This window comes from Ovis canadensis, chromosome 11, assembly GCF_042477335.2.
Source record: "Ovis canadensis isolate MfBH-ARS-UI-01 breed Bighorn chromosome 11, ARS-UI_OviCan_v2, whole genome shotgun sequence".
In the NCBI taxonomy this organism is placed as follows: Eukaryota; Metazoa; Chordata; class Mammalia; order Artiodactyla; family Bovidae; genus Ovis; species Ovis canadensis.
In genome coordinates this window covers 45184334-45202066 of record NC_091255.1, presented here as the reverse complement: position 1 = coordinate 45202066, position 17733 = coordinate 45184334, and the positions used below count along the sequence as shown (strand labels likewise).

The 17733-nt window shown below is 48.3% G+C and overlaps 1 protein-coding gene across 1 annotated transcript; it reads right to left on the bottom strand.

Moving 5' to 3' along the window:
• Positions 1–1369: 1369 nt before the first annotated feature.
• Positions 1370–9789, bottom strand: TAC4 (tachykinin precursor 4). The gene is made up of 3 exons (XM_069544091.1): positions 9691–9789; positions 2388–2481; positions 1370–1458 (listed from the first exon to the last, which is right to left on the bottom strand). Exons 1-3 carry the CDS (start codon positions 9787–9789, stop codon positions 1370–1372), a joined length of 282 nt encoding a protein of 93 aa, XP_069400192.1.
• Positions 9790–17733: the final 7944 nt, after the last annotated feature.

The following is a 17733-nucleotide window of genomic DNA, read 5'->3' as shown; positions in this document are numbered from 1 at the left end:
AGGAACTGAGGTTCTTCATTCATTGATCCCTTCCTCTTTCTCTTCCATTTTCCCTCCCTTCTGCCCTTCCTTCCACAAATACCTCATGAGCGCCTCTAATAGAAACTGTGGGGACAGAGGAGATGGCAGACTTTTACCTGCCCGTGGGGTGGCTTTTACTCTGAGGACACCAGCCATGTGACCCAGCAGAACAGTGCAGGGCAGTATGCCAAGGAAGGTGCCATGCCCAGGCCATGAAGACAGAGTTGGGGTTTTCAGTTTTAAGGTCCTTCTGGATTGATGGTTTCTTCAACTCTAGGCTTTAGACCCACGGTAATTTTGAACCTTTGGCAGAGCTGGATTCATCGCCATCTCCTCATCCTTGCAGCTGCTCCCTAGGCGCACACAGACCACCTCTCCAAGGAAACAACCAGGAAGCCTAGCATGCAGGCAAACCACTCTGGCCCCACCCTCAACAATGCCTTCCTGTGCACCCTGGCCAGAGCATCCCCCCCACCTCCCTGACAACTCAGTCTTCTCCAGGGAGCATGTGGGGGGAAGGTGTGGACAACACTTGCCTGTTGCCTCTGACTGGATGGGAGGTCTTCCTGCGGGAAAGAGAAGAAATGAGGGTTGCACTGCTTCCCTGGGGGCCCAGTGAGGTGAAACAGCTCATGGTTCTTTGGGATCCATGCCTTTGGTAGGTCTTCAGGGACTCTGGTCACCCCCTGTTGTCCTGGTGTAACAGCCACACAAGGTACACTCTGGGTAGGAGGCAGTTTAGGGTAGTGGGAAGTGTGCGTACTATGGAGTCTTTGCCTGGTGCTAGTCAGGCATTCTTGGGAAAGTATTTAGCCTATGTGAACCTTAGTTTCCCTGCTGGTGATAAAGGGGATATTATGAGATTTAATCACAAGTGAGCACAATGTTCAATAAATATTTCCCATATACCCCTACCTCCTGCTTCCTGGGTTTCTGGATTTGAAAGAGACCTCTGAAATGGCCCAGTCCAAAACTCATTTTGTAGAAGAAACTGAGGCCAAAGTTTGGTCACAAGTTAATTTTCTCTATTTTATTTTATGGTGCATGTAGCAGGAAGATTTTTCTCCATTTTTAAATGTATTTTTTAAAGTTACAAAAGCAGTTTCTGAATAAATGCCCACTGTGAAATGGTAAGGTAGAGGTTAGTGTAGTGAAAGACCCCTTAACTTTTGCTCTCCCTCGCCTTCACGTCTTAGTCTAGATGTAAAACACTGGTGACAGTTTGATATTTATCCTTCTGGAACTCTCCCTATGTTTTCATATGTGTGTGTGTGTGTAAGTATGCAGTGATTTTTTAAAACATGTAGGCTCCTATCTTATGTATTGTTACATAACTTGCTTTTTCCACTTAGCCAATATCTTGGAAATCTTTATCTTTCCACAGATCTGCCTCATCCATTTCAATGGCCACAAAGGCTATGGAGGTGCCAGACTTCCCTGGTGGTCCAGTGGTTAAGAATTCACCTTCCAATCCAGGGGACTCAGGGTCGATCCCTGGTTGGGGAACTAAGATCCCACATGGTACAGGGTAACTATCTAGGCCCATGCTACAACTAGTCCAAGTGCTGAAACCAAGACTCAGCACAGCCAAAAAAAAAAAGGCCATATATATTTTTATTATCCCCCCTCCCCATTGATAGTTTTTAGGTTATTTTCACATTCTTGCTACTTGGCACAAATACCTCAGGGCTTTTGTAGCAATAGCATTTCTATTTGATGGATTTCCTGAAGCGAACCTATGAGTCAGAAGGTATGCATGTTGCCAGCTTTGATGGATATTGCCAACATGTCCTCCAAATGGACAGTGTATTAAAGTGTATGTAAGTGCCAGTTTTTTCATATCCTCACCAAAACCACTTTTAAAAATTTAGTTGTCAATAAGAAAACTGCTCTCTGTTCAGACTTTTTTTCTCTTTGTCCTCCCAGGATACAGATTTCACATCGAGCGTGCCCTCAGGGAACATAGATTCATTTTAATAATTCAACTTGAACCAAACAGAAGCTCACAGAAAGCTTAGCCGTTGGCTTTACTCACATCAGAGGCAGATCTCAAGTTCTACCACCTCTCTCCATAGACCTCCACAACACTGAAGGAAGGGCACCAGCAGGGTGCAAAAGTTTGTCCCCACCCTTAGGGTCACTGCACTCCCCAGATGCTGGAGTGGTTTGTACCTGTTGCCTGGCATAATGAACACTGGATAACACTTGATATGGGCACTGTGTCCCATTCCATGGTGTGAGTGACCACTATTAGACTGGAGTAAGGGATGCTGAGTCCTGGGCTTTAAGTTAGGGCCTCTGTTTGGGGTAACAGAACCCACCAAGAAGCCTTCCTCCCTGGGCATCCGCCCACATTTGTCACTCACCTCCTACCTGCTTCCCCATTAGCCCAAAGAACTGGCTTGCTTTCCCCTTCTTCATGTCCCGGAGCTGAAGCAGGATGCTGGGGATGACATCTTCCTGAAGAAGCAGAGTTCCTTAGAGTTGAGGGGAGGCTGACAACAAGACAGTCTGAACAATAACAACCTCAATAACCTGTGCTCCGTGCTGGCATTGATCTCCTCACATTTTATACAATTCTGCAAATAATAATAAACAGCAGTAATAAATGGCTAAAGTTAAAGTATTCTTAAGCACTTTCATATATTAACTCAATCCTTACCAAAACCACATAAAGTACTACTTGGGTCTCCATTTTACAGATGGAAACTAAGGCTCAGAGTGATTACCAGTCAGGATGTGAGACGAAGCCAGACTCGAACCCAGGTCATCTAACTCAAAGGCTCAGACACTCCAGGCATAATCTCATTTATGCTTCACAACCACCATGTGAAATATCCATCTACAGATGGGGACACAGGTTTGCGGAGATTAGGTGACTTGTCCAAGGTCATACAGGAAGTGGTAGAGTCAGAATCCAGACTCAGTCTGACTCTAGACTGCTGCCCTTCCGTCTTCCTCTGGCACTCCCCTCATTGTCCTGGGTTTAACCTGGGCCTCTCAGGGCCTGTGGCCTGGGGTGGAGGCCACTCCCTCAGGCAAAGACATTTTCATCCTTGAGCTGGTGGGGTAAAAGTTCTGGACCAAGGACTATAGTTTTAAGTTCTAGTTTCTCCTCTAACCTTTGTGACCTTGGCCAAAGGCCTCTCCTTCCCTGGCTTTTTCTGGAGCCTCTGATGAAGGGCCTGCTTGGCTCTGCTGAGACTGAGAGATGCTTGCTAGTGGAGAAAGTGATAGTGGGTGACAGTCATTCGACCATCTTCATGTCTTTGTATCCCCAGTGCCTGGTGCACACAGGAGCTCAGCATGTATGGGATACAGGATGGTGAATGGAAGGCCCTTTCTCTGACAGTCTGGGAACAGGGAAGAAGATAGGAAGGGTGAGACAGGTGACCAGAGCCCTAGAGTAACACAAGCTGCCTGCCTGGAGGCTGGAGGCTGGCAGCTGGGGTTGGGTCACGGGCTCTTCCATTCCCAGTTTCCCCAGGGGCAGCCCTGAAGCTTCAGGGACAAGCAGGGACCTGGCTGGGGTGAAGTGGAGACCCCCTCAGCTCTCCCAGCTTATCCCAACTTTTCGGATCAGGAGTGGATTGTTTTCTAAGCCTTGGACTAATGCAGTCACTTCCAGTCTGTCTCTTCTCCAGGACATCAATGGCTGGGGCAGCTGTCTCAGGCTGGAGTCATCTAGCCTGGCCAGGAACAGGAAAAGTGTCTTTGGAGATTTGGACCCATTTCTGTAAAGCTTATGAAAAGCACTTTGCCTTGGTAAAAGGCAGTCTTCAAATGCCAGCTGGACAGAATGGTTTTTTTTTTTTCTCCCACCCATTAGGTTTTTGGGGCCTGTTGGGAGGCGTCTTTTACTCAGGAAGGACTCTTGCCCTGACCAGAAGCCCTTCTTACCCCTTTAACTCAAATCCCCAGCTCCAGGGCTAACCAGGAGTCCTGAGAGCAAGGGAGAAAATCAGATCATCCCTAACAGAGGCATCATTCCTCATTCAGATGAGGTGGTTCCTATATCCCAAATTCTGTGTCTTGGGAAGTAGAAGGATGTTAAACGAGAGTGAGCCAAGAAACATCAGATGCAGCTGCAGCATGGAAAGCCCCACGAGGCACTGGTTGAAATCGATGTTTCCCACATAACTGTGTAGAGTGGTCCCTATTACACAGCTTCCCAGAGCCTGGGCCATGTCCCTTGATGGGCGCAGACTCCATGTCAGAGCTGGAAAAAAAACCTTGGGAGCCATCTTCTCCCCCCCCCTCCCCCCGCCCCCACCCCCGGTTTACAAGTGAGGAAACTGATGTCCCCAGGTCACACAGAGTCAGTGGAGAAGGTGAGACTTGAACCTTCATTTCCTAAGCCTACTGTCTTCTCAAAGGCACACACTTCCACATTCAGACAAACCAGGAAGGAAGCCCACTAGAAGGAAAGCCACCAGGCATGGCTGTTACTTGATGGCTCGTCCTGCAGCCCCAGTGTCCTCACCGTCCCTGGACTAGGGGAAGCAGGCCGAGCCCTGTCCCGTCTGCCCTCCCGGAGGCTTTCCCTGAGCACTTTGCCAGCGTGTCCCTAGTCCACTGGCCTCGTCCCCCTGTCTGATGGGAACCTCCGAGGCCAGGATCTCTGTCTCTCTGACAGATGCTGTCTCTAGCTGTGAGATTTCTTCCCAGTGACAGCACTCAGGTCAGCTTAGAAGGAGAGGCTGGCAATCAAACCATTACTTGTCAGGGAATAAGTTTCTACACGTGAGACAAAACAATGACCCCACTCCAAGTTGACTCCCTTGAAAGGATGTGCTGGACAATGTCCTCCGAGGCACAGATACACAGAATAAGACATTGGGCAAGATGTACAGTTGTGCTTTTGGCACTGTGTAATATTGGACGAACTGCTTGACCTTTCTATGCTTCAGTTTCCCTATCTGTGATATGGGGATAGAAATGGTGCCTTTCCCACAAGGTGGATATGAGGATTAAATGGGTTAATATTTATGAGGCATTTAGGACAGTGTCAGGAACATGTGTATGTTAAATAAGTTTGTTAAATGAAGCATGAACATACTTACTGTTAATTCCATATATCACTAGGCCATTCAGGTATGAGATAAATCAAATCCCTTATAATTATACAGGTGAAGTGACAAATAGATTCAAGGGATTAGATCTGATAGAGTGCCTGAAGAACTATGGACGGAGGCTCACACTGTATAGGAGGCGGTGATCAAAACCATCCCCAAGAAAAAGAAATGCAAAAAAAAAAAAAAAAAAAGGCAGAACAGTTGTCTGAGGAGGCCTTACAAATAGCTGAGAAAAGAAGCAAAGGGCAAAGGAGAAAGGGAAAGACAAATCCATCTGAATGCAGAGACCAGAGAATAGCAAGGAGAGATAAAAAAGCCTTCTTAAGTAATCAATGCAAATAGACAAAAACAATAGAATGGGAAAGACTAGACATCTTTTCAAGAATATTAGAGATACCAAAGGAACATTTCACACAAAGATGGACAAAATAAAGGACAGAAACGGTACGGACCTAACAAGAAGAAGATATTAGGAAGACGTGGTAAGAATAAACGAAAGAACTATACAAAAGAAATCTTAATGACCCGGTAACCATGATGGTATGATCACTCACCTAGAGCTAGACATCCTGCAATGCGAAGTCAAGTGGGTCTTAGGAAGCATCACTATGAACAAAGCTAGTGGAGGTGATGGAATTCCAGCTGAGCTATTTTAAATCCTAAAAGATGATGCTGTGAAAGTGCTGCACTCAATATGCCAGAAAATTTGGAAAAACTCAGCAGTCGCCATAGGACTGGAAAAAGTTTTCGTTCCAATCCCAAGAAAGGCAGTTCCAAAGAATGTTCAAATTACCGCACAATTACACTCATTTCACATGCTAGCAAAATAATGCTCAAAATTCTCCAAATTAGGCTTCAACAGTATGTGAACCGAGAACTTCCAGATGTTTAAGCTGGATTTAGAAAAGGCAGAGGAACCAGAGATCAAATTGCCAACCTCCACTGGATCATAGAAAAAAGCAAGAGGATTCCAGAAAAGCATCTACTTCTGCTTTATTGACTATGCTAAAACCTTTGACCGTGTGGATCACAACAAACTGGAAAACTCTTAAAGAGATGGGACTACCAGACCACCTTATCTGCCTCCTGAGAAACCTGTATACAGGTCAAGAAGCAACAGTTAAGAAGAAGGAAATGGCAACCCACTCCAGTGTTCTTGCCTAGAGAATCCCAGGGATGGCGGAGCCTGGTGGGCTGCCGTCTATGGGGTCGCACAGAGTCAGACACGATGGAAGAGACTTAGCTTAGCATAGCATAGCATCATATTTACTAAGCACTTACTTGGGCTAAGGACTGCTCTAAGTACTCTACATGTTTTATCTAATGTAATCCTCAAACCACTCCTTGGGTTGCTCCTCCCAGCTGCCGTCCCTGGCCTCAGGCGCGAGGTGGCTTCTCCCGGCTGCCCCCCCGGACCTCGGACGCAGGGTGTCTCCTCCCGGCCCCCGCCCCTGACCTCAGACTTAGGATAACTCCTCCCAGCCGCCACTGACCTCGGATGCAGGGTAGCTCCTCTCGGCCGTTTCTGCGCCGACGCAGCCTGGCACTCTAGGCCGCTGCCCCTGACCTCGGAGTACATCATGAGAAACGCTGGGTTGGAAGAAACACAGGCTGGAATCAAGATTGCCGGGAGAAATATCAATAACCTCACATATGCAGATGACACCACCCTTATGGCAGAAAGTGAAGAGGAGCTAAAAAGCCTCTTGATGAAAGTGAAAGAGGAGAGTGAAAAAGTTGGCTTGAAGCTCAACATTCAGAAAACGAAGATCATGGCATCTGGTCCCATCACTTCATGGAAAATAGATGGGGAAACAGTGGAAACAGTGTCACACTTTATTTTTTGGGGCTCCAAAATCACTGCAGATGGTGACTGCAGCCATGAAATTAAAAGACACTTACTCGGAAGAAAAGTTATGACCAATCTAGATAGTATATTCAAAAGCAGAGACATTACTTTGCCGACTAAGGTGCGTCTAGTCAAGGCTATGGTTTTTCCTTTGGTCATGTATGGATGTGAGAGTTGGACTGTGAAGAAGGCTGAGCGCCGAAGAATTGATGCTTTTGAACTGTGGTGTTGGAGAAGACTCTTGAGAGTCCCTTGGACTGCAAGGAGATCCAACCAGTCCATTCTGAAGGAGATCAACCCTGGGATTTCTTTGGAAGGAATGATGCTAAAGCTGAAGCTCCAGTACTTTGGCCACCTCATGCGAAGAGTTGACTCATTGGAAAAGACTCTGATGCTGGGAGGGATTGGGGGCAGGAGAAGAAGGGGACGACAGAGGATGAGATGGCTGGATGGCATCACGGACTCGATGGACGTGAGTCTGAGTGAACTCCGGGAGATGGTGATGGACAGGGAGGCCTAGAGTGCTGCGATTCATGGGGTCGCAAAGAGTCGGACACGACTGAGCGACTGAAATGAACTGAACTGAACTGAATCCTCAAACCACCCAATTAAGTAGGTATTATTAATATCTCCATTTTACAGATGAGGAAATGGGAGTCCAAAGAGGTTTAATGTTTAATAACTTTTTTCATGGTCACTTAGCTACAGTCAGAAGGCAGAGAGTCAGAATTCAACCCCTGCCAGTCTGGCCTCATGGTGACATAACAATGAACTATTTTCTTTTTCAAGCTGCTTTATACTATGGTTGAGACGTTGCTGAAATGATTAACAAAGAAGGGTTTTATGCAAACTATTCTACACAGATAAAGCTAAAGGTATGGAAAATAGATCTCTTTAATTCTTTGCCATGGGGATTTCTCTAACTCCTAAGAATTATTTATTTAAAAGGAACTTGGAAAACAAGGAGCATTCCGTGTTTCTCCATTCCTGCTATCATTCCTAATAAACCAGTCTCCACTGTAACTGATTCAGGGAGAGTTAATACTGTCAGCTCTGGGGGACAATCAGCCCTATGTCCATACTGAGATAAAGATAACGCTTCTAGGTGCTCATCCACCTGGTGAGTACTGTTACCATTCAGCTGTTGAAAAAACTACAATCAAATCATAGAAAACCATGCTTCCTGGGGTCACATGAAGACATGCAAAGGCACAGGCTAGAAAAAAAAAGATACAATACCATATGATATCACTTATATGTGGAATCTAAAATATGATACAAATCAACATATCTATGGAACAGAAACAGACTCACAGACAGAAGAGACTTGTTGCCAGTGGTGGAGGAGGGCAGGAGAGGGAAGGCATGCGAGTTCTGGATTAGCAGAGGCAAGCTATTACATATAGGATGGATAAACAACAAGGTCCTACTGTATACCACCAGGGACTATATTCAATATCCTGTGACAAAAGAATGTGAAACAGGAAAAAGAACGTGAAAAACAATATATCTATATATATATGTATCACTGAGTCACTTTGCTGTACGGAAGAAATTAATACAGCATTGCAAATCAACTATACTTCAATAAAATTCTTTTAAAGATTAAAAAAAGAAGAAGAAGCAACAGTTAGAACCGGACATGGAACAATAGACTGGTTCCAAATTGGGAAAGGAGTACATCAAGGCTGCATATTGTCACCCTGCTTACTTAACTTATATGCAGAGTACATCATGGGAAATGCTGGACTGGATGAAGCACAAGCTGGAATGAAGATTGCAGGGAGAAATATCAATAACCTCAGATATGCAGATAACACCACCCTTATGGCAGAAAGCAAAGAGGCACTGAAGAGCCTCTTGATGAAAGTGAAAGAGGAGAATGAAAAAGCTGGCTTAAAACTCAACATTCAGAAAACAAAGATCATGGCATTGGGTCCCATCACTTCATGGCAAATAGATAGGGAAACACTGGAAACAAGTGACAGATTTTATTTTCTTGGGCTCCAATATCACTGCAGATGGTGACTGCAGCCATGAAATTAAAAGATGCTTGCTCCTTGGAAGAAAAGCTATGACAAACTCAGCATATTAAAAAGCAGAGGCATTATTTTGCTGACAAAGGTCTGTCTAGTCAAAGCTATGGTTTTTCCAGTAGTCATGTATGGATGTGAGAGTTGGACCATAAAGAAAGCTGAGTGCCAAAGAATTGATCCTTTTGAACTGTGGTGTTGGAGAAGACTCTTGAAAATCCCTTGGACAGCAAGGAGACCAAATCAGTGAATCCTAAAGGAAATCAGTCCTGAATATTCATTGGAAGGACTGATGCTGAAGCTGAAGCTCCAGTACTTTGACCACTTGATGTGAAGAACTGACTCACTGGAAAAGACCCTGATGCTGGGAAAGATTGAAGGCAGGAGGAGAAGGGGACGACAGAGGATGAGATGGTTGGATGGCATCACCGACTTGATGGACATGAGTTTGAGCAGGCTCTGGGAGATGGTGAAGGACAGGGAAACCTGACATACTGCAGTCCCTGGGGTCGTAAAGAGTCGGACAGGACTGAGCGACTGAACAACAGCAAAATATGCTTGCATCTCTTTGGAGATCTATCAGGCCAGGGGCAACAGCCTCGAACCTGCCCAGAGAGGGGAGGCAGGCACCCTACCGTGTAATGTACAACCTGCTCTCTTGCTATCATGCCCTGCTCTCCCCAAAGGTACCTACCTCCAGAGTCACAGCCACCCAGGAGCCTACTTCAGCATCAACTGCCAGTTTCTTGTCACCTGCCACAGTGCATGCAGACAGCCCCAGGAGGAGAAGCAAGGTGACGCAGAGCAGCATCTTGGGACCCTAGCGGACCCCTCTCAGCCCAAAGACTGCCTCAAGCAGGCTTGGTCCTCTCTCTGGCTCCTCTTAGCAGGTGGGGGAATCTCCACCTGTTCCGTCCTTCCAGCTATTCGGCCTCTTTCTTCACCTTATCTGATGCCCCAGGCCATTTCCTGTAACTCCCCACCCCACTTGCTGGAAAAGCCACTGATATCATGAGCTGCCCAGAGAAGGGACCAGGCCTCCTCCACTGCTGCCCCCGGCAGCTGAGCTTTGTTGCAACACCACCTTACCTTTGGCTGCGTTCCCCCAGGAGGCAGGTGCACAATGGGGCAGTGTGTAGGGCCTAGTGCTTTTGGCTTCCTGACTAGAAGCCCCGAGGGGGCCTTGGCATCTTGGAAACAGAGAGGGGGAGCTGCCTGGTTTCTTCCTTCCCCTGTAGGAGAGGCCTCTCCCCAGAACCTAGTGTTCTACCACTAGTGTCCCTTTCCTGTCACTGCACCCCTTCCTTGGCATTCCCTGCCGTGTCTTGCCCTAAGAGATCAGCTTAGTTCAGTTGCTCAGTCCTATATGACTCTGAGACTTCGTGACTGCAGCACACTAGGCTTCCCTGTCCATCACCAACTTCCAGAGCCTGCTCAAACTCATGTCCATCAAGTCGGTGATGCCATCCAACCATCTCATCCTCTGTCGTCCCCTTCTCCTCCTGCCTTCAATCTTTCCCAGCATCAGGGTCTTTTCCAGTGAGTCAGTTCTTCACATCAAGTGGTCAAAGTATTGGAGCTTCAGCTTCAGCATCAGTCCTTCCAATGAATATTCAGGACTGATTTCCTTTAGGATTCACTGATTTGGTCTCCTTGCTGTCCAAGGGATTTTCAAGAGTCTTCTCCAACACCACAGTTCAAAAGGATCAATTCTTTGGCACTCAGCTTTCTTTATGGTCCAACTCTCACATCCATACATGACTACTGGAAAAACCATAGCTTTGACTAGACAGACCTTTGTCAGCAAAATAATGCCTCTGCTTTTTAATATGCTGGCTAAGTTTGTCATAGCTTTTCTTCCAAGGAGCAAGCATCTTTTAATTTCATGGCTGCAGTCACCATCTGCAGTGATATTGGAGCCCAAGAAAATAAAATCTGTCACTGTTTCCAGTGTTTCCCTATCTATTTGCCATGAAGTGATGGGACCCAATGCTATGATCTTTGTTTTCTGAATGTTGAGTTTTAAGCCAGTTTTTTCATTCTCCTCTTTCACTTTCATCAAGAGGCTCTTCAGTGCCTCTTTGCTTTCTGCCATAAGGGTGGTGTTATCCGCATATCTGAGGTTATTGATATTTCTCCCTGCAATCTTGGTTCCAGCTTATGCTTCATCGAGTCCAGCATTTCCCATGATGTACTCTGCATATTTGCTCTAAGAGATAAGGCAAGACTTTAAAAAATTACAAGGAGGAATTGGGATTTGCCAGAAAAATGGCCTCCTGCTCAAATGTCATCAGCTCTAAAATATCTTCCCACTGCTGTCAAAGTGGTCTTTTCAAAGCCCTAACCTGACCCGTCTCTCCCTATTTACAACCTTCCAGTGTCTCCCCGTTGCCCATGGTGTAAAGTTCAAGCTCCCTAGCATGGAATTCAGGGCCCTTCTCCACTTAGTCCAACAGATATAGAACAAGGGCCCTGTGGTTGGGGAGCTGTGAATTCCATCCCCAGGGCCCTCACTAAATAGCTGTGTGACCTTAGGCATGTTACTTAGAATCCTCATCAGTAAAATGAGATTATTAATAGCACGTATTTCCAAAGTTGTTTGAGGATGAAATTAGATAATGCATGTGGAGCTCTTAGCACTGTGCATGGTGGTAAATATTTAATACCCATTAACTATTATGGACACTGGGTGAGGCACTGGGCAACAGAAGATGAATAAGGCACCGTCCCTGCCCAACAGCATCTCACAGCCTCTAGGAAAGGAGAACTCTGGTTGGCAGATAAGCTGCATTCAATTTCCTTGTGCCAGCAAGAGGGTAGGGGGGACAGAAGGTTGTGCTCCATGCCCTCAGTCTGCCCATTTCCTGCCCGCAGACAGCTTCCCCACCTGCTCCCATACAGGACAAGATTCCCCGCTCCTACACACTGTCCTTAGCTGTTTCTCTGCCTGGACTTCCTTTTCCACATGGTAAACTCCCACTTGTTAAAGGTCTGCTTCATGGTCACCCCCAGTAGAGTTTTTCTCTTTCCTGACTCCAGCAAGAATTCACTGGCCCCTTCCCTAAGCTTTCCCTATGTCTCCCACTCATATCTCTCGCAGCTCTGCACAGGACGTGGTCAGAGGCTGTGCAGGTTGTGTCCTGCACTGAGGAGGCTGCTGACCGGGGGAGTGCAGGCAGAACCTGGCCCTCGCTCTCTCATTGTGCGTACAGCCTGGCATGAACTTCACCCCCTGCACGAAGGTGTCTGGCTCCATTTCTCCCACAGGGTTAGCTGGGCTGAGGACAGCCCTGCCACGCTGTTCGATTATGCTATGAGTGCTCTGACAGTGGGGCTGTGATATATGTGTGCTTGGCACACAGTGGGTCCTTAAGAAACATGCAGTCACTCCACGTCCAGGCCAGTGAAGGCAGAGATGTTACAAGGTCAAGGGTGGAGGCTTGGGCAAAGGCACGCTACTTTCGCTCCTTTTCAGGAATCTCCTTGGTGAATCCCAACCTGATAGGGACTTCCTTGGTAGTCCAGTGGTTGAGAAGCCTACTTCCAATGCAGGGGACACAGGTTTGATCCCTGGTCAAGCAACTAAGATCCCACATGCTTTGGGGCAACTAAGCCCGCGCCACGACTGCTGAATCTGCTCTCCAGAGCCCGTGCTCCGCAACAAGAAAAGCCTGAGTGCCATGACCAGAGACGCCAGCGTATAGCAACAGAGTCCGGGCACCACAGTGAAGACGCAGAGCAGCTGAAATGAAAACAACCCCCCCCCCCAAAAAACCCTGAAGGCTTCAGAATCCCTGCATTTGCTAAAATGCAGGTTTCCCAGCTCAGCCCCTTCTGACCTAGTCAATCCTAGTTTGTGGGTCTGAATCTACACAGCCCCCAGCTAACTTTCCCACAGGCAGGGCATTTAATAACTTACAATCCACTTTGGTTCTCCACTTTTGTTAACAAGTTTTTCCTTACAGAGATGAATGGCCCCTTCACTTTACAGACATGGAAACTGACGCTGGATTTCACAAGCCAGCAGGTTGGGCTTGGTCTAGGTTACACTGAGAATTACTGGTTGACTAGCATCCCAGGTCCCTGGGCAGCTGCTTCCCACTTTCCCACAAGAGCAAGCAGCCCATGGCTGGAGGCTGAGTAACAACATTCACCTCTAGACGGGGGAGATGGCTTCCCATTCTGCAGGTTGAAACCCAGTGACCTTAGGACCCAAGGACCCTCTCTGAGCTTCAGTTTCTCCATCTGCAAATTGGAGCCAACCCTCATCTGGTGGTGGTAAAGGCTTTATGAATGCCCCCCCCCCCCTCGCTTAAAGAGCTCAGCACAGTGACTGGCGCATAGTATGTGTTCAATTAGTCCTAACAAGGTTTGTTATTATTCTCCCTCTGGAACCCTGGACCTTAGTGCTAGTCTCCTGGCCCCAGTTTGACAGCGTGTGGTGGGGGCACAGCGGGGAGGCGGCAGGGGTCACGGGGCAGAGGAGAGGGCGGCAGGAAGAAGGGAGAGAAAATCCCGAAGGTCCGGAAGGCTGGGAGGGAGGCCGGGCACCGGCTGGAAACCGCGGCTATTTGCAGCTTTGCCCTCGGGCTGCGGTCAGGCTGGCGCTCTCAGCCCGGCTGCCGAGCCCGCCGCCCCGCCCGGTGCCCTCGGCCACCCGGGCACTTCCCTGGCCTGCGGATCCCTCCTCGCCCGATCCTCGCGGCCCGGCGGGGGGTTGGGGAGCCGCTGCTGAGCCGGGCCGAGGCCTCTGGAGCTGGCCGAGCGCGGGGCTGGGGCGGGGGTGGCGCCGGGGGCGGGCGGGCCGCGAGGTGAGTCGCGGCCGCGGCGAGGCTGCCCGGGCGCCGGGTGGGCGCGCACGGTTGTTAAAGGCTGCGGTTTGGCTAAGATTGCGGAGCCGAGAGGAGAAAGGACGCAGGAGGGAGGACAGCTAGGAAGAGGGAAACACGAGCCGAGGGCGGGATGCGGGCAGGAAGCTGACGTTTCCTGAGCGCCGACTGCGTCCAAAGGAGGTGGAAAGACTGGCCCCACTTTACCGGCCGGCTCGGGGAGGCTGGGTGCCTCGGGCGAGGCCGTCCAGCTGTGAAGCCGCGGAGCCCGGAGCCCGATCGGCCTCTTTCCCTGCGGCTGAGAACGCAAACGCAAGCCGGGGCAGGGGCGGGGCGGGCCGGAGCGGGAAGGGGACCGGGGGCGCTGGCTCTCTGGGTTCCCCAGCCCAGAGGACGCCACAGAGACCCTGCTTCAGTCTCTCCCGCGCCCTTCCAGCGCCCCCATGTGGAGGCTCCTTCTGAAGCCCAATCCACTCGCCCACTCCACCTCCGCGCGCGCGTTTCTAGAACTTGGCGTTGGCGGATCCGGAAGGGGCCAGAGCTGGGTCCTAGACTCACGGCCTGCCCCTTGGATAGAAAGACGCGAGGAGAAAGGGAGGCTGGGCCGCCAGAGGAGGCGAGCCTCCTTGGGATCCGCAGAGCAGTCGTTCCAATGGAGGGGGCAGGGCGGTTCCTGGTACAAGTAGCCCAGTGTGTGGAATTGGGGCAATAATCTTTGCACCCTGTGCTTGGACCCTTTCAGCGGCAATGGCTTCGTTTCACTGCGAATCTTTGAGATTACATTAATGCATTCATTCATTGATTCTGGATTTGGTGAGACCTTACAACGTGGGAGTTGCCCCACAACACGGCTGAAGAAACAGCAAGCATTGTAACATTTTTAACTGTGGAAAGTGCCATGGCAGTGGTATCTGGGGGAGAGAATAAGAATCCTGGGCCCTCTTTACCCGTATTTACAGTGTGGTTACAGTATGGGTACACTTCAGAATCCGCCTACCAGTGCAGGAGATGCAGGAGACGAGGTTCCATCCCTGGATCGGGAAGGTCCCCTGGAGTAGGAAATGGCAACCCACTCCAGTGTTCTTGCCTGGAAAATTCTGTGGATGGAAGAGCCTGGTGGGCTACAGTCCATGGGGCCGGAAAGAGCTGGACACGACTGAGCGGCTGACCACAGGCACGCACACTTCAGACACTTGACCTAGACAGAAGACTTTGGTATCGGAAAAGAGGGTCTCTACACATGGATTATAGATGGAGCAAATGAAGCCATACCCCTCTGTGCCCACAAGTTGTGTAGGCATGGCAGACAATTTGGCCCAAGCCTGCCTTGCCTTCAGCGGTTGTAGCCTGTCAGTAATATCCCAAGGATTTCTGAGAGGGCCTGAAGGTATAGGTGGCCCAGTACCAGAAGTTCTTGAGTCCTGAGAGTGATTGAAAACAGTCCCTGTTCTTGCCCTTTTCATCAGACCCCTCGCCCACCACCAAAGGTGCTTCTTGGCCCAGGCCTATGGCCCTGGGACTTCTCACTCCATCTCCCTTCCTTCTCCATCACCTTTCTCCCCAGGTCCCTGGCCCCCACCTACCCACATCATTTTCGCAATTAGATTCTATGAGGAAAGACAAATGTGCACAGTGGCTGGCGGGGGGTGCAGTGTTTATCCACAAGAAGGAGAGAAGTCAAGAGAAGCAAATCAATTAAAGAAAAAACACTTCTATTAGGAAAAAAAAAAAGAGTAGAAACAAAGTGTAGTGTCTAAGAAGATGACTCCGGGTTTGAATTCTGACCCCGTCACTTAACAGTGTGTTAACTCAGACACCTAACCTTTCTGACCTTCACCATAACATAGGAATAATACTATACTTACTTCAAAAAGTTGTTGAGATGTTAAATGAGATAGCGTCATAAAAGAACTTCATGCAGCATCAGGCACAGTGTAGGGCTTAGTAAATGGTAGCTGTTATGATTGCCATTAATACTATAGTTAAACAATAACACTCACCCCTATTTTACAAGAAAGCCAGATTAAAGAAAGTACTTTTCGGCATTCCCTGATACTTTGTCGTCAGATCAAGAGTTTCCTAAGGACAGGAACTGGGTTTCTCTCAGACTAGGAACTCCCTGTGGCCAGGTGTCTCCGACAAAGTTCAGTGTGCCCGGCTTTAAAGTCAGTGTTCAGAAGCTTCAGGCTTGGACGCTGAGGGAGGTATGACGATCCCCCACATTAGGGAATGTGGGTTCTGCGCAGCCCTTGCCTCATAAGTGGTGGTGAAGTCTCGCCTGTGTGTTTGCATCTCCCGGAGCCTCTGTGCAATAAAGGCCGCCAGAGCCTGACCCCATTAGTGGGAGAGGCGAAGCTCATGAATCCAATTGGCATTTTCTCCCTGGATCTTAGTTAGCGAGTGTGGCAGAGAAGTGAACTGCTAAGTGAAAATATAATTATAATGCACCATCCTTTGTCTACCAAGTGGAGCCTCCAGACCCCACTGTCTGCAGAGCAGTTTGTTTCTCAAGTCAGGGAGGACACTGGAGCCAGCCTCTCAGAAGTGGAAGTGGCACCCATGAGTGGGCTAACTTGGCTAGTGCGGGTGGGGCAGGAGACTCAGGACTGACCCCTGTCCTGCTCTCTCTGACCGAGGTCTGGAACACGTGGGCTCTCAGAGGCATGCTGGTTCAGTGAGACCCTGTACAGGCTGCCTAGGGACTGGGGAACCGAGAGATGAGGCCCTGAATGCCAGACTGGGGAGTGTGGCTTTTATCCAGCAGACACTGCAGTCACTGAAGGTTTTAGAACAAAGGAGTTATGTGGGGTTGTGTTTTTTTCCCTTCATAGGTTCCCAAATCCTCCTCACCTCAAACATGCATATGTTAATGCCTAGAAAAAGGGCTGGCAGAATACACATAGGTGGTCATGGTGGTAAATTTTGAGATGGAGAAGTAGGTAAAGGGAGGTTTCCATTATTTATTCAGTACCCTATATGATTTGAATATTTTACAGTGAGAATATGTGCGCTTATTACCTTTACAATTTAAAACAAGGTGCGAAATAATCTAAATGTCCATTATCAGGAAAATAGGTAAGTCCATTGTGGCAGTAGAATACTACACAGCAGTAAAAATGAATAAATTAGAGTGTGTATATCAACGTGTTGGGCTAAAAAACCAAGTTATATCAGGATACCTAGACTATGGGTCCATCTACATAGAATTTAAAAGCATGAAAAACATATATCCATATATAAATGGACATACACATGTAATAACATATACATGGGGAGGAGGAGGAGGGAACACAAGTGGCTTCAATGTTCTTTGTAATGATTCCTCTCTTAAACTAGGTAGTGAGGGAATTCCCTGGCAGTCCAGTGCTTAGGACTCCATGCTCTCACTGCCGAGGGCCTGGGTTTAGTCCCTGGTCAGGAAACGAGGATCCCACAGCCATGTGACCAAAAAACAAAGCAGTCCCCCAAAACCAACCTAGAGAGAGAGCACTGAAGTTTGCTGTAATATTATCTATACATTTTTATGTGCCTGATATAATTGAAGCATTTTGGGAAAAAAAGAGCAATTATAAGAAAAAAGGGGAAAACAAAGTTGAAAAAAGGAAAGGTTAACAGTATGAAAAGCGGAGGAAGTTTTTTTTTTCTTTGGAACTTTTTATTTTGTGTTGGGGTGTAGCCAGTTAACGATGTTGTGATAGTTTCAGGTGAGCAGTGAGGGGACTCAGCCATACATATACATGGATCCATTCTCCCCCAAACGCCTTTCCTGTCCAGGCTGGAAATGTGGAGAAAGACAATAACAGAGTTGGGGGCAGAAATCGGGCCGACCCGGGGTAGGCAAGCTCCCACCAGTGTTTTGAGCCCACAGGAACAGGGTCTGCTCTCAGCTTCCTGTTAAGAGTCGTGACAAGAGGGTCCTGAAGGCC